At 33.4% G+C, this 17,380-nt stretch overlaps 3 protein-coding genes across 6 annotated transcripts in view; 2 read left to right on the top strand and 1 right to left on the bottom strand.

The window, feature by feature from the left end:
• Grd (GABA-gated ion channel) overlaps positions 1-15,023 on the bottom strand; it is a 26,006-nt gene extending 10,983 nt beyond the window's left edge. For 2 of the 4 annotated variants that reach the window (XM_070298255.1, XM_070298257.1), the window contains exons 1-2: positions 8,193-8,420; positions 886-1,011 (exon numbers count right to left, since the gene is read on the bottom strand). In XM_070298255.1, the coding sequence (XP_070154356.1) occupies positions 886-935 (50 nt within the window). In that variant the 5' untranslated portion in view covers positions 936-1,011; positions 8,193-8,420. Of the gene's footprint in view, positions 1-885; positions 1,012-8,192; positions 8,421-14,879 lie in introns of those variants that run through there. The other 2 variants (XM_070298256.1, XM_070298258.1) reach the window with 2 other exon arrangements.
• On the top strand, positions 3,524-5,824 carry LOC138934899 (splicing regulatory glutamine/lysine-rich protein 1). The gene is made up of 5 exons (XM_070299048.1): positions 3,524-3,667; positions 3,809-4,032; positions 4,309-4,423; positions 4,738-4,963; positions 5,535-5,824. The coding sequence occupies exons 1-5, from the start codon at positions 3,524-3,526 to the stop codon at positions 5,822-5,824; spliced, it is 999 nt and encodes a 332-aa protein (XP_070155149.1).
• On the top strand, positions 14,990-17,380 carry LOC138934478 (farnesol dehydrogenase-like). The gene is made up of 5 exons (XM_070298264.1): positions 14,990-15,340; positions 15,493-15,619; positions 16,237-16,369; positions 16,551-16,703; positions 17,031-17,380. The coding sequence occupies exons 1-5, from the start codon at positions 14,995-14,997 to the stop codon at positions 17,097-17,099; spliced, it is 828 nt and encodes a 275-aa protein (XP_070154365.1). The 5' UTR covers positions 14,990-14,994; the 3' UTR covers positions 17,100-17,380.

Genomic DNA, 17,380 nt, shown 5'->3' with positions numbered 1-17,380 from the left:
TATCTGTGAATATCTTTGTATGCGTCTCTATACAGCTCGTGCAATTAAAACGTCCGAAATTCACGTGCAAAAGGAAACTAAATTAAACCGGAATCATATTATACTTAAAAAGCGCATTAAACAAAGCCATTCTCTCTTTCCGATGCTCGTCATTGCATGGCCAAATTTAGTCTACATTGTTTAGATATATATTTTTAAAAGAAAGAAAGCTTGTGTGTATCCTTCCTTATGTTGGTATGCTTTTAATAGCATTTATCGTACCAATTGTTTTATACTGTTTTATACATTCTTAATTGGATTTTTATTCTCGATTATTCTTTGATATCGAAGGGATCAACAAATGTATGTAAGAAACGTCAATGTAATGAATCGTATATCAAATAATTAACAAATAAGTCATGTATAATAATTTCATAATAATTGTTCATTTGACAGAATTCAATTCTTCTCTTTGTTCTTGTTTTCTCGATAGAATGTAATATTATATTAATATCGTTAATATATAATTAATTGCAGTATCAGTCTCGTCGTAATTGAACGGAGGAAGAATATCTATCTGCTATAGTTTGTATACATGTATAATTCCATGATAAAACCGTTTAAATGAAAGTAGCCCTTGTTTTCAATGTATGTAAAAATAATACTTTTCAATTATACGAATCGTGTATACAATGATAACAATGAGCGAGTATATAATTTATTTATGCGCTATGTAAAGTGCCCACGTGTCATCTCTCGTTAAACGAAGAGTAAATCGTTTCACGAATCGCCGTCGAGTTTAAATGAAAAAAAATCTCGCACTAAATAAATTTTATAATTGACATCATTGAAATGCATACGATGAAACGTAGAGATAGAGAGATCTACTTTATAAATTGAACTTACAAAAAGGATGCGACAAGGTTGGCAAGAGCAAGTAAGACTCTTGGCTTCATAATGTTCTAGGCCGAATCCTTGCTTTCTCCGAGTGAAGATTCGCTCATCAACAATGGGATCGTTCGATATTTCGCGCTGTAACAAAAATTGACGCAACGTTAATGAAGATAAAAGTATATGTTGAAGCAAATCTCTCTCTACACGTATTTCTCACATATATATTATATATATATATACGATTTATATTATAAAAAAATTTACTGAAGAATATAATGTATGTATATCATTGATATCATTATTTTTTAGTATAAAAATAAAAATACTAAATATATATATATTTTTTAAGAGTTTGGAAAAAATATTGGCAATTTTACAATTAAAATGAAACAAACGTTTCTTTTTAGCGATAAAGGCGGAAAATAAAGATGTGTTTCAAAGTTTAATAATGTTATTATATTTTACGTTAAGCGAAACGTTTTGTTCGATGAGCGCCCATGTCGGATTGTCAAGTGCCTTTGGAACAATTAATAACAAAAAAAAAGTGTACAACTTGAGAAGAATTATAATATACGGCGAATTGTAACGATCATATAAGAAATGCGACAGTTATTATTTATACATAATAATTTGTGTATGTTTTGCAAAATAATTAAATCGAAGAAAATAAAAATTCAGCTTAAATTTAAATAGTATATATAAGTAGTTGAATATATTTTTTTCTGTGTTTTCATATTTTTATTACTCCCTACCTTTTTTTGTAATACAATGATAATTCATAATGCGTATATTATAAATAATACAAATGTCTAATGGACGCAGAGGGCGTCTATCTAACTTTTCAAATGTTTTTTTAGATATCTCTTAAATGTCCTGCGTTTTGTTGCAGTTTTGGGCATCGAAGCGCGATAACGCATAGTAGATAGACAGGTGTCGAATCGGTAAATGTGCCGCCTGTAGCACGTACACTCGCACGTTCTCTCGAAAATAGTTTGTAGCCAAAGATAGCATTTCGTACATTTCAAAGCGAACGAACGAACGAACGAACCGCACCGCAACGTAAACAGTTATTCGTACATACGTAAATACTGGGATGCGCTTTGAAAGATGGGCACCATTCGCGACTAGAGCGGTCTGATTATCGGCATCGTGATTATTCGTATATACTGTGTACCGGAAGCGAGGATTTTAGTTATTCAACGCGGCTTGAAAAGGCGTGAGAATTTTTCAAATTATGGTATGTGCGATTATCTTCTAAAAATGTGTTTATAACTAAAAGTATGACGCGTTAGATGAAAGCAGAGATGACTGATACTTTTGCATTTTTTCATTTTTGATTCTTTCCAAAAAGCCGATCGTTTTTAATCCTTGAAAAATCTTTAAGAAAAATGTTTCAAGATCGATACCCACGATTTTTGATAGATATACGATACATGTTTTAGAAATAATAATATAAAGCAATAATAAATAAATAAATCGTGCGATTTATTTCGTTATATATATATATATATATATATATATATATATATATATATATATATAACGAAACATCATTTTCGTTATAATACGAATATATCGTATGCTCGCAACGTATCTCTGTCAGCGGTGAAGAATACAGAATACAAGTCATACAGTGTTTAACATACGCATGTAGGCAACGAGAGAGGATAACAGGCGTTTCCTTAATGTTTAATTAATAATTCGAGACCACGATACCGTGAAAATCCCCGGCACTGACGTACCATGACAGTACTTTGCGTTACAAAGCTATAAATTGAGATGAGACAACGTGAATTTTCGATACGTTATAGACGGCGCCGAAATGTATAATGCGAAATGCGCGTCGATTGTCGCGTTTCGAGTAAATATTTCGCAATTACACACAGAGATTATTAATTTAATAGTCGAGAACCTCTTTCAAACCTCTCGTCGAATTATATGAATTTAAAATTATAAATCTCAATTCCTGAAATTAAACCGAATGCGCGTGTCTCGATTGCTTTCTTAGCTAATCATCGGAATGCTCGGAATGTCGATTTACTCAGGACAGGCGATCGAGATGAAAAACTTTCGGGGATTCCGAAAAGAGAAGCATCGTTGAACAGACGAAGCGAGTATCGCGCGGAGACAATAGACAAGAAGACAACGGATATTTCGGCGACAACTTCGACGCGGATGCTGACATGTCCCAACGAAATTCGCTGTGATGCCTGTGAAAGAAAGAGACGCATTTACGACGGATTTATCAAGACCGTTCGTTGCACAAAAAAAAGAACGATTGAACGTTTTTTTTCACTTCGAGCATTTGTCAGATAATATTGTACATACAGACGTGGCATTGGTTTCGAAATTTAAAGCGGCATCAAAAATTTCAAGTGTAATCCCGTAATAAAATCCACTGGAAGCACACAAAGAAAAGTGAACAGATGCACGATATTTATCTGCCCAAAATGTAAATATTCTACGGTGTATATAACTATAGAAAACGTAAAAATTAAAATCTACGATTATCAAACTCCGATTATATTAATATTTATACAAATCATCCTTTATCGAGTATCGTATGTAATAATTTATCAGATTTAAATTCATCATCTAAAAGAGTGAAAATTTAGTCAGGTGCATATTGTGTGAATGGTAAAATTTCAAGATGGTTCGACCGTCGAATCCTCGACTCATCGCTCGCGTTCTAGACGCGGTGATGAATCTTGGCGACACTAGAGGTTCATCGGCTCGCGAAGTCCTCAGTTTTATCCTGCAGAGCAACGTACCGCCCAAGAACCTGACACTGCAGGTTTGTAACACAAATACAATATAATTGTATAATTGTACGCATTATGATTTGAGTTGTTCTTCTCTGGCAATCTATTGGCGTTAATTAATAAGGATAAAGTTTCACACAATCTATATATGTATATTTCCTTATGCATCGCAGGTGCATCGAGCTCTAAAACATGCGGTGAACGCCGGACTTTTACGACATAGAAGCGGTCGTTACAAAGCATTGGCTATTCTGAATCCCGCTTCTGTCTCTACTCCATCTGCCAGCAAAGAATCAACTAGCGACGATAAAACAACCGAGGAGAACAAGTCGAAATCCAACGTACAAGCGCCAATCGACAAAACGGAATCCTCTTCTCGTCGAACAGAGGAGCGCAAGTATGCCGCGTATTATCTCTACGATGAATAACGTCAAATGTCCGCGCTCTCTTTTCCTCAACTTATTAAAATCTCGCAAAGTTATTACAAAAGTGATGGGCTTTTTTGTTTACGATTTTATGAATCGAGTTACGATGGTAAAATAAATGAGGATAAAATGCTAATATAAAAAAAGTCTGACTCTTATGGAATTATTGTAAAATACGGAATTTGAGAACGAACACGATTGGAAATAGATAGCTTACGATTCTCTCCACTTGATATTTATAAATATAGGAAAAGAAATACGTCACGGCGACGAAGCAGCAAACATCGTAGTAGTAAAGCGAGAAGGAAATCGCGACGCTCGCCGTATCCTAGACGATCCAACACGTCCGTTCAAAAACGAAAGGTGCGATTATTATCTTAACGATAACATTTATCGTGTCTATTATATTCATTTAAATATATATTTGTTATATTCTCTCTCTATGTGTGTGTGTGTGTGTGTCAGTTTTCCGTGGTTAAATGTTACGGGGTTGCATTATGATATATCCATTACACTTTGAGCCAAGTGAATCTCAAATGGATTGTAATAAGAGCCTATCTTGAGACAACGGCAATAATATGACAATTATCGCAATTTTTTCTTCGCACGTTACATATTCAAACGAGGATTATTCGCTGGACAAAATCATACGAGGGATACAATTCTGATGTTTACAGCGACAGCAGCGAAAGCGCAGATACGAGGACGAGGAGTCGGTGGAGGATCGGTCGCGTGTACACAGATGTACCGGACGGTACAGCTTGCACGAAAGGGACGACGAGCCATCCGTACCATTAAATCGCCAAACGAAACGTTCGAGACTATCCAAGCGAGAGCTCGAGTCCGACTTCTCCGATGAGAGCGATCGCGAAAGCGACGTGAACCGGAAGCGCGTCTCACGATGTAATTTATATCACGCTAGAGTAGAATTATAGCGATAGATTCAAAATTATGCGCTCCCTTTTTTTATTTCACAATTTCCTCAAATATACTCTAATAAATTAAGATGATTTATATCTTATTCTTTGATACCAGATGGAATTTTTAATAATATATCGTACTAGCTTTCGAATTTTTGAATTTTATATTTTTAATTCTTAAGAGATTGCATAGTGCCAATTCGACTCTTGTATACACAACTTTTCATTCTGTTATATTTTTTATATAAAATAAAAACGAATGAAAAGGGTTAATCGCGCGTGTAAAATCTTGTATATTATTAAATCCCTTAAATTTAAAGGATGTAATGTCAAGTTTGAGATATATTGTATAATCGCGCTAATATCTGCACCCTACACCGTAAAAGATTAATTCTGGATATTATAGGAAAATATGATTTTTATCTGGCTGAAAATCATGGCCTTGTTCTCTGTGTGTGCGTGTAATTGTTATTCTTAATTCGCAGCAATCTTGATTCTCTTCCTCCCTGCCCCCTCCCTATCCATCCCCTTTAATCTGTAGATATTTATTTCAGCGAGTAAACCATCGTGTCGGGAACCGAGACGGAAAGAGACGGAAAGGGCGAAATCGAGGGGCAATTCAGCATCGCGAGCTCGTAGTCCGCAGATGCTGCAACGAACTGTGCAGCCGCGACAGTATTCGATGGAGGAAGTCGGAAACGATGGGCAGCGATACGACGAGGATCACGGGTCCACGGAGCGTGGCTCGGCGCATCAAGAAGCGCACGAGGAGGAAGATGTCGAAGGGGCTCGCGAGCCGAATGACAGCAACAGCGGCAGCACCCTGGAAAATTCGAGAGACTGAGAAAGAAAATCGCATCCTTCCAACCCTTATTTTCCTTTCTCTTTCTCTCCACTCTCCTTTCGATATAGTCTTTCACTACTATTTTTTTCGATGACTGTATATACAACCAATCTATTTTGTTTTCTATTTTCTTGTCTTGTCTTAAATGATAAATTTTTGAGCGCTTTAATCGTGTAAGGGCAGCTTGAAATATACACCTGTGTGTGTTCTAGAAAGTCTTATAAATTTTATATAGAGCATCCCCCACCCACTTTTACAACATGTTATTCTTCAACGACAGATTTCTCAACCAATTTCAAATGGACTTTATTTTGATGAGAATATCACACAAACGAGGTCGTAGCATTTAATTTTTAATTTTGCAGCTTTAAATTATGTAAGTACTTGAATACATTATCAAATGTCTATGTACCAGGAACGATCATCGTTAGTAGTTTATGATTTAACTCTCCAATAAATTAATAATACTATTAACTACTATGATCTAAAAGAACAGTCGTCGTAATAGTCGACATTTAGCCTTTCAATACATAGCGCACTTATTATTTACCTGTTACGGTAAATTGCATAGATAGATGTCGAGTCATCCTATTATAAGTTACATCACGTATATTGCTGTTAATGCGACAATGAGAGTCACTTATATTCTGAAATTATCTTATCGTAATCTTATCATGTATTATATTTGTCTCGAGATTTTCTCAACAAGAGCAACAAAGGCATATTATTATTCGTTAAAAAAAGAAATGTTACATTTCGGGACAAGTCGATAGATAAATCTTTCAAATTATAATATCTCTTTTTCTCTTCAAAATTGTAAAATAATAGTTTTATCAGAGCATAATATTGTAAATGAATTATGTCATTGCTAATTATTTATTGTGAAAAATGTTTACTTTTAATAAAAAAGAGAAGGAAAGATATCGGTAAAAAATGATTTATCTCGGCTATATAAATCTAGTGAAGATCTACCTTTGCGCATTGGAATAAGTATAACATTTCTCAAGGATATTATGGACTGACGGCATATTCTCGCGCCTCTTGCCATGATTCTTTCTTTGCCTGTGGGGAGGAAAAGTGGGAGAGGAGACGGATTGGTATCGATATAATTTATGAAGTTTTCCAACGAGGTATACACAGATGACACGTCTCCGTGTATACTTGAGCAAAACTCGTTTGCGATTTCAATGTCTTCTCATCGTATCGCCCCGAAGGATGGATGCTTTCGTTTTTCTGTCGGGAACCGATAAATGTATGACGGGCAAATACCGGAAAATACTCGAACAAAGTACGGATCGCTTCCGTTCGAAGCGAGGATCGTAAGCGTTACTTTTTACGGCATTTTTCTCACCACACTCGAACGAAGCCTCGAAGCTCGAAACGTCGCATTTTTCAACCTAACTAAAGCTTTCTGATGTTTATCGGTTTAGCCAATGGCGTTTTATCTTCGCTGGCAAAGTTTTCCATGGCGCGCTGTCTCCCATATTCATTCGACTCTCTGTACGGGACTGTTTGTCTAAGTCAGTTTGAAATTTTATTCCGCGAAAAGCATCACATTATTTTCGTAAAAAGCATTACATTTTACTGATATATTTGTCTTTTGATTGTATACTAAATGAGTAACCAAATCAAATTAATATTTAGTTTGACGCAAACAACACACAATTGTACGTCTGATATTTGTATAATTTTAAAGCATTCAAAAAGCATTCGAAATTAATCGTGTAAATATTCGTATCAATGAAGAATGAGAACGTTTTCCTTCTCGGTGATAGGAGAAAAAGATGGTGACAGTGGCTAGATAGATAGATCGAAAGAATCGAAACAGTAAAAAAACGAAGGTACAATAAAGGACCGTCAACAAAGTTCGTTTAAGTTAAGCAGAAAAAAAGACTTATGTTCTTAGACAAAAGCACTTGGTCGATAATTATGACATTACTGAAAATCATGTCACATCGTTTGGCATAAATGCAAGAAATTATCTTCTTTTAGCATTGTTTAAGCCAAGCAACACCGATTAAAATAAAATCATAATGTTATTATATTAATAAAAAAATATAAATCTAAAAATATGTATTGCAAAATAAGATAAAACAATATATATATATATAGGTATTTAAATCATACACAGAATACTAATTATATTTTTATATCAATAAAACTAGTGTCATTATCATAAAATTATCATTATCAAAATTTTATCAAATTTTTGTAGCATATGTACATATAACATATAAATAACATATAAAATAAATAAACATAAATATTTTATTTTATGTGCTTATATGACACAAAAGTGAATTGATTGAGCAAAATTCTAATAAATTTTCCAAGAGTCTTAATATCTCAAGTTTTTTTAAAAACTTACCAAGAGCGCACGTGTTTGTGTCATTTCGTGACATTCTGAAGCTTTTGATACGTAGTCACGATGACAGCAAGGATATTCTTGACATTTTCGATCGGGCCGATCAAGTACGTTAGGTCGAATCGTTTCTGGAAAATATTTTCATTATGGAAATTATAATATAATCCCGATACGTGGACTCGGTTGGACAAAGTAAAGATAAGGATCGCAGGTAAGGATCGCGAGAAGCACGTGGCGAAGCCACAACGCGCACTGACTGCTCCAAACAGGACAGCTGACGAAGGGTGGAAACACCGCACACACACGCACACATTTTCCACCCTCCGCTATCAATCCCCACCAACCTTACACTTCTTTCTCTATCTCCATTTCTCCCGTTCTCCATCGTTATAATTATTTTACAAAATTTATCATATTTAACAAGAATAATAATATCAGCTTTTAAGTTGGATTATTCTTATTATATTTATAAAGGAGAGAATTGTTTAAAAAAAATAACAAGGTTTAACTTGAAATGTGCGAAAAATTCGATCGGTTGTGCTGGTTAATCAAATTTTGATGGTTAATTATTTTTTCTGATATTTTATCTATATCTGATATAGTTGAAGCCTTTTTTTTTAAATAATATCAATAACAGCAAACGAGTGCATTTTTGATAAAATATTGATATTTATAAAATAGAATGCCAGTAATACAAAAAATTAATCTTATTTATACATTTTATACATATCTTGATTATACTAATAACTATAACTATATAAAATTCGAATTGTCTCGTTTTCATTGATCCTAAATTAATTATCCTCTTCCACTTTGAAGATACTTAACGTGGAGAAAAAGTATTGTGAGTGATATATGATCTCTCATATATGATCCTACAAAAAGATTCTCGTATAAAAGTAATCAATCAATAGAAAGCACTCGGATACATTTTTGTGGCAGAGTGCAGAATGACAGAACTGATTTTACGACAACACATTTCATCGCGATGCAGGACTTTGCTTTCGTTCCCAAGCATATATATTATGAGGCTAATATACGATTCTTTATTGAATCTTTAAGTTGCAGAAACATTTGTCTGATAATAATATTTTCGATTTATGCGAGCGTGTGTCGAGTTTTTCACAATTAACAAACAACTCCATCTATAATATACAAATTGCAATTATGTATTACGACAATTTATAATTCTTTAAAAATTTTCAAATTAACTTATTGTAAGATATAATCGAATACTTGACTGAACGTGTATAAATGTGTGTATATAAAAAAAAAATTTAGATATAATCTAAATAAAAAAAAATGCGTGTATTTTTACTGAGAAAAATTTAATTATACGTATAACACTCAAAAAACATAATATTACATATAACACTTAAAATATTGGATCCGCGTAATAGTTTCGCTTGACACAAATGTTGTACGAAAATGTTCTACAAAAACAATGAGTGAAAAAGAAGTATCTAAGATTAATGACCATTTTCCCTTAAAGAGAAGAGAAAAATCCTGTCTATTTTCAAGTATGGTATATACCTAGCGTATAAGTTTGCGAGCAAATGGATCCATATAGAAAGTAAACCGCGTCCACCGCTTGTCGGAAACGCATCCAACGTTACGGTCACCCGTTGTCTGTCAAAAATATCAGCAAAGCCGTTTTTCACCATCGATTAAGTTGATGCGTATCGATGATCAGAATTATCCACGAATTCGTTCTCCGTCGTGTGTCGTACGCGTTTCTTTTTCCTATACCTAAAATAAAACGTGCTTTTTGTATAAGAATACATTTATCGATAAAAAAAATTATAACGAATGACGCTTTCAATTTTTAATTTTTAATTTTTTTAACTTTTTAATTTTTAAATGTTTAGAAATTAATAATATCATGAAAAAGTGTCTCTATTTAAAAAAAAATATATTATTATATTAGAATTATATTAAAAATTCATTGCAATAAAAATATTAAAACGTTAAAAGTAGAAATTATTTCAAGTATAATTATGTATATATGTATATAAATAAAAACAAATGCCTACATACATTATAAACTCGTCTACTTTATTTTCTGCTTATTTACTACCTTTTCCTAGGAATAAAGGTCAGGTTCGACCGAGCTAATATGAAGTTTCGGATAAAATAATTGCGCCAAAACATATATAACAAAGAAAGCAGGAAAGTGAAGGCCACTTTATATCGGGCTTTCGACGAAAGTGCGTACCATTTGTTCTCGCAAAATGATCATACGAGATCCATTCGTGCTGGCAAAGCTGTGCCCATCGTCCCGGGAGGATCGTTTCTACAACGGAATATTCCTGCGTAGGGATACCTCATAGCTGCACATATTACATACATATTTTTCTGTCATTCCGTAACTCTTGTACAATTCGTAGCGACGAATTGTAGATATTTTCCATGAATCTCACGTAGATACGTAAATATTAAATATACCATATCACATTTGACGCAAAATGGACATTTGCTCGTAAAATTGTGCTACATCTTATGCAATGCTATATTATAATTATATTAATAACCGGATCGTGAAATTTTATCGGCCTTGGTTACCGCGATAACAATAGATTCTACAACTTTCGATGTGTGAGGATCGTATCGGACATAATTTAATTGCACGTCAATCTTTCGTGAACGAGAGTCCTCGAGGATTTTTCTCCATTGCAGAGCGACGTATGTGCGCTTTAATATTCGACAAATAGTCATATCGCGAGTGAGTTTTAATTAAATGCATAGAGTTAAATGCGTAGTTTGCTACGAAAGGATACGACGGAGAAAAATAAACGCCTCAACATTTTACGCGTTATTGATACAAGGTTACATAATAACATATATTTATATGCTGTGTACATTTAGATGCAAATGCGTTTTACAATCGTATCATTCAACGATTATTCGTTTCACGATCGTATTTATGCACACACTCGTATACATGCTTTTGATTATTATAAGATTGCAACATTATATATATATATACATACATACATGCATTGATATAATGTAGTAGCGACATAATAATATAAACTGTAATCTTCAGAATTTTTGAAACGCAAAAGATCAAAATTCGGAGAATAAGTGAAACAATTTATCCTGATGATTTTTAAGTAAAAATGTCACAAAGATATATGGCGCGACATTCGCAATTTGGCCATGTCTTTGTGTTCGTGGCAATGCTCGTCCCCACGTTTATCCAAAATCGAAAGTAAAAAGATCGACACGGATTACTTGAGACAATCGGGAGCTCCCGTCATCGGAGGTGTCTTGATTCAGGGATCATATTTGTTAGGGGTGCTCACAATTTCCGGCATTTCCAAACAGGATGCGCGACACATTCTGACATGTCGTCAATACAAAATCTATTTCGTCCCGCTACATGCGATCCATAAAAGCTCAATCTTAATTTCAATGATCGATTTGTAAAATATATTTCTGCTTGGTTAAGATATAAAAACGTTTATTATATATTGACTTTTAGACAACCAAACGCTAAACTAATAAATTGCTTATAAGTAAATTTTACATGATTTTAATTCAAAATTTTAATCATCAATCATTTTATCTCGTGTATTCAAATTTAAACCGTCCAAAACCATGCGAAACTTTATATGTCTCATACACGTTATTTTACATTAAGATTTGGAAAATCTTTCAGAAAATCGATATACACGTAAGACATTAAAAATTTAATCATTGAGTCAAATTATATATATTCTTCTCTTTTATCTGTTAAAAAGTATGTTCCTTTTTATCTTCAAACTTGCAAATTTATATGTAAAGTGAAAGATAGGCGATACCCACGTGTCAAACTTGAGAAAGCAAATGAAACTTTCTAATCGAAGACGGCGCATAATATCACGTTTTCTCCGCAACTTTGGGGTATCCTCTTTTCATGAATCGTATCGTGTCTCGGACAGCAATACCAATCTCGAATAGTATGATAATGCGGTTCGGAACAGTGAGGTAAGCGCAACGATGTGCACCGGGAATAAAGACGTCATACATTCTTAGTCATCATCACACATTTTCTATTTCATCTCTAAAAATACCTTATTCACTTTATACGTATATATCTATAGTGCGTGAGCGCGTACGCGCTATTCTCTTCTATATACTCGTTTATATAATTATTTATAATGTTCTTTCGTTGTGTAAAAAAAGATGATCTTATACAAAGATGACAAGCGTATATAAACGATTAGTAGAACGTAATTGCAGAAAAACTTTTCTAACAATAAGAACATATATTTCTCAGTTCCCGGCTATCCATATCGCGCGTTTGCCGCGGTATAATCCAACTTTAATCCCAAGCGGGCCACTCGTAGATCTTTAATCCCTCGTCCGTGAGCAGAAATCTCTGCGCTATCGTTTCCTATCCGAATCTAATCTCTGCGAGTCACCCATTTCTTACTCTCATTATACCGCTCAAGTTCATTGCAGTCGAATGGCTCGCGTTGTTTTGCCGCTATTAATTACTTTTTTCCATTTACATTGGCTATCTCATAATCTCTATGAATTCGAAAAGTCACGCATTGGAGAGTGTGTGAGTTAATCATTGTTTTCAAAATTTAATAAGAAAATGTTTAAAAGAAGCTTTTTTTCAATCTTGAAAAACTTTTGATATATATATTGTTTAAACGATAGCTTAAAAAATAAGGGTCGTACACATACATATTTAATAAGGAAATAGTGTGTAAATATTATTTGCGTTATCGGCCTAGATCTATATAGAAAAAAAAATAAATATGAAATATTAAAACTTTTATATGCGCGCGATAATAATAATTGAATTAACCTTGATATTTTTTTTTTTTTTCTATATTAAGAAAGGAATCGCGGATCTTCGGCACACGTGGATTCAATGTTTCGTTCACCCTTGTTATAAGACAGATGCGCTCCGAGATCGTAAGCCGCAGTCATGACGCGAGACACGAGATCGGAAAAGAAGGAAAGCGGAACGAGAGAGAGAGAGAGAGAGAGAGAGAGAGAGAGAGAGCGAGTTAAAGGTAGAAATTCAGTAGGAAGGACACTTCAGAGCAGCATCATCAGCGATATTCAAAATCTTTCCTCCCTACCCGTTATCGTTCACCGCTTTGACTGCGACCTCCGTCGTTGTGTCATCTGATTTTTAACTCGGAATTTTTTCGATAACCCACATTCGGCATTCTCTCATCTCCATTCGCAAGAATTTAGTTTTGCAACGTAAGCTGTTTACGAGTTGTCACCTTTCTAAAAGAAACTAACATGAAACGCACGAGAAGCGACCGCCGAATGTAAATATTGTATTTATAAACAAATATTTGACATCGGATATTCTTTCGATGATACTCAATCGAATCGAAAATTTCATCGTCCTTCTCTCATCGCATCCTCGAAACTTTTTCACTCGATGTTTCAGCGAATAATGATGGTAATAATTCAGAAGAAATCTAAAACAGAATACTAGTCAGAATATCAATCAAGTTGTTATGATTTAACCAAATTGACGTTTATTGTTAGACTTGTTTTCGGTGCACATAAGGTGATATCTTTTTTGATTCATATAATATAAAATATGATTCCTTGGTATAAATTGTATCGCACCTAATCACTTTTCACGATTTTTTACTTTAATTTTGTTATAAGAACAAACATATTGAGAATTTATTAGTAATTGCAAAATAATCGGCGTATCTATAACCGCAAGATATGTATATATTTAAAATATCGTTATTGCATCATAGCAATGTGTCATTCCCTTGAGAGATAAGACATTTTGACGAGTATTTAGCTTAACATTACGATGAAAGCCTATTTTATAACAGTCATTACGGATTTGCGAGTCAAACCAATGTAAATTTCTGTATGTTATCACATACATTTGGACATATCATGAGATGTTATCACATATAGAAATTTATATTCCTGATAAAATTTACGTTGACAGATTCTCTTCATCGACATTTTAAAGGATATAAATTTAGGAAAATTTATACAAACGCAAAAAAAATTGGATCTATAGAATAAAATGTTATAAAAGTGTGAAATAACAATTTCTTAGATATCTCTCTTTTCTTCTTAATATCATTTTAAGTTTGTTTAATTTTGCCAAATGCACCTATTACATATATATATATATATGTACTATAATATACATGAAGAGTATAATATAATGTACTTGTATAAAGATGCCTGCAATAAATTAATTTGTTATAAACGAAGTTATAAATAAGTCGTTTATGCGGACTCTTATATATACGCAAAATGCAAGATATCATTTAATATAATGAGTTAACGCAATTATACCGAAGCACGCAAGACTAGAACTGTGTCCTTCACAGTCACTCAATTTTTTTTTATTACAATACTTGTTATCGCACGCATTATCCTTATCAGCAAAGAACATACCATCATAAAAAAAATTGAGTATCTATCCATAAAATAAGCAAAAAGTATTTAAACAAGTGTATAATCTTGTTGCTATGTCAACATATTATTGGCAACGATCATTGGCAACATGACATCTAATCACCTCACAGATAAAGTGGGTCATTTGGAAATGTTTGAAATTTTAGAAAATCTATAAATAAATATCTTAACACAAAATCTCTGTTTACAATTAGCCACGATTAGCCAGCGATACTTTGTGCGAAAATAAAATCGGTCAAATCAATGTCGATTTTCTGTACTGATTATTCTGCTTACCCAGGCTTTTCTAAACAGTCGGTATCTCTTCCAATTCATTGGTTAACAATAAGCAGTACTGTTTGCGATTGACGTTGGTGAGGGTAAGCGTTCAAAAGAGACCAAAACGCGATCCATGAAGAGTTCCTCAACAGTGCTTCGTGAGATTTCTACCGTGATGGATCGTTGGGAAGGAAAAGTCGCTTTAGTCACCGGAGCGAGCTCCGGAATAGGCATGCAAATCGCGAAAGCGCTCGCGAAGAATGGAATGAAAGTGATCATCGTCGCTAGAAGACTGGAAAAGCTGGAGGAATTGGCGGCGAGTATCAAAAGTGAATTTAATGGCGAAGTCTATCCGATGGTATGCGATGTCCGACAAGAAGAGGAAATTCTCAAGGTATTCAAATGGGCAGAGGAAGAATTGGGTGGTGTTGATGTGTTGATCAATAACGCTGGCGTAATCGTAAACGAGCCGATTATAGGTAGGTATATACTCTTCCTTTTTTCATTTTTCTTCTCGAAAACGCTGTTTACTGGTCGAATTTTCCCAAATTTGTGCGATATTTCAATTTATTTTTATATAATGTATACACAAGCTACATATATTAATTACCACACATTTTTTTATCGAAAGAGGGATCAACAGAGAATTACCGCAAAATTCTGGATGTAAATGTGATTGCGATGGCGATCTGTTCGCGGGAATTGGTACAATCTGTCAAAAAGCGCAAGGCTACAGGTCATATCATTAATATTAACAGGTAGGTATTATAAAATTTGGATTATGTTCGCGAATACAATTTCAAACTTGTAATTGTATATTGTCGTGGAAAAAAAAAATACAAGTACAAGGACCTGATTGCAAAAAAAGACTAAACAATTTTATTTATTAATAATCTACATACTCTTGTCGTGTAATATAGTCTTTTTATGGAGCTGAAAGCGTGTAATCAAAAAGTTTTGAATGTTTTGTATGGAAAATATCTGTGGTATGCGAGAGTGATATGTACGATTTGAACAAAATTATATAAAACTCTTACAGCTAAAATTATTAGTTATTTACTCTGATTTTATATTAAAATTTTTCACTAAACAAAGAAATTTGAGTCGTTGAATACTGATAAATACGAATTAACACGATATATTAATGCCGCGATCCTGGTTCCTTCTCCCTTTATTGTAATCTTATTGAAATAAATAAGAAATGAATATCTAATATATAATGTATATTTTTATAGATATATTATTTATAAATATACTCAACAAACATATAAAGAAACAATGTTAACTGAGACGTAATTTATGTCAATTACTATTCACTTTTGCAAAAAAAAAAATTTATCTTGTATTGTTAACTAATTTTTTGTCTCATCCACAGTATAGGTGGTCATTATGCAGAGACCATCACTTTAGCAGTAAGTTTATATTGCGCCAGTAAATATGCTGTCACTGGAATGTCAACGAGTCTACGCAATGAAATAACGAAGGCAAAGCTTGACGTAAAAGTCACGGTATGCATAAAAAGTATCCATTTATCTCGCTTATAATTTAACTTGCACTAGCAATGATTTAATCGATTACGTTCGTTGATAACGATGCCCTTTTTCGCAATGTGATAAGACACTTGGATCTGAAATAATAATAATAAAATAATATACTTGAAAATATACTGTGTAATCTCCATAAACATAGAGCATCAGTCCTGGCATGGTAAACACGGAGTTGTTAAAAAACAGCTTTGCCAAACTTGGCTTGGATGAAAGTTTGGAAGGCATACCGATACTGGAGAGCACTGATATCGCAGATGCAGTGATTTATAGTTTAAATGTGCCACACCATGTGCAGGTATGTAGATATTATTTAAGAAATAATTTAATGACTTCGATATACATGTATTCATGTATGTTTTTATAGAATCTCTAATTAAATCAGCAAGAAAATAATCTTTGTACTTTTTTGATTATCGGCAAATTGCGTATGATTTAATTTTATATTACTCTATTTAATATTTAATAGCTGGTATTCTGTGTCAAAAATGTATCAACTTTTCATTTCAACATTTGTAGAATGTTATTTTAAAATAAAATATTACCCGCACGAGAACTCTTCTCGGTTTAAGTTAAGCATCATTCTGTACCAATTATGCATACAAAAATGGTCTATCTGTTTCAGATATACGAACTCACAATAACTCCACACGAAGCTTTAGCTACGAAGAATCCAAGACCATACGCAAACTAATAGCGCGTATGTTGCATTAAATCTGGCCTCTTTCTCAAGTTTACAACAGTCACGCTTTCCTGTAAAACAGATGGAATTAAAAGAAGATTCAAATATTATTTAACTTCCTGTGAAATAAAAAAATGGGTAGTAGAAAAGAAATAGAAACAGAAATATTTTTATATTCGCGATACTAACTTTTATATTGTTACAAATTACAATTTGAAAAAATTTGCAAGAATACAAGGTAGAATATATTGTAGTCATTATTTTAATGTCAAATAAAAACTGTATTTTTCTCA

The sequence above is a fragment of the Polyergus mexicanus genome, unplaced genomic scaffold, assembly GCF_030449975.1.
Source record: "Polyergus mexicanus isolate NDT 795.1 unplaced genomic scaffold, iyPolMexi1.0 SCAF_7, whole genome shotgun sequence".
NCBI lineage: Eukaryota > Metazoa > Arthropoda > Insecta > Hymenoptera > Formicidae > Polyergus > Polyergus mexicanus.
The sequence above is the reverse complement of the archived record's forward strand: the minus strand, read 5'-3'. Positions and strand labels throughout refer to the sequence as shown.

What these genes read in the sequence shown, in the direction of transcription:
- LOC138934899 (XM_070299048.1), top strand. Translation starts at nt 3,524, where the DNA reads ATGGTTCGACCGTCGAATCCTCGACTCATCGCTCGCGTTCTAGACGCG. An exon ending in CGTCCGTTCAAAAACGAAAG is followed by an intron (nt 4,424 to 4,737) that starts GTGCGATTATTA and finishes TGATGTTTACAG; the next exon opens with CGACAGCAGCGAAAGCGCAG. An exon ending in CCGGAAGCGCGTCTCACGAT is followed by an intron (nt 4,964 to 5,534) that starts GTAATTTATATC and finishes TATTTATTTCAG; the next exon opens with CGAGTAAACCATCGTGTCGG.
- LOC138934478 (XM_070298264.1), top strand. Translation starts at nt 14,995, where the DNA reads ATGAAGAGTTCCTCAACAGTGCTTCGTGAGATTTCTACCGTGATGGAT. An exon ending in CATATCATTAATATTAACAG is followed by an intron (nt 15,620 to 16,236) that starts GTAGGTATTATA and finishes TCTCATCCACAG; the next exon opens with TATAGGTGGTCATTATGCAG. An exon ending in ATGTGCCACACCATGTGCAG is followed by an intron (nt 16,704 to 17,030) that starts GTATGTAGATAT and finishes TATCTGTTTCAG; the next exon opens with ATATACGAACTCACAATAAC.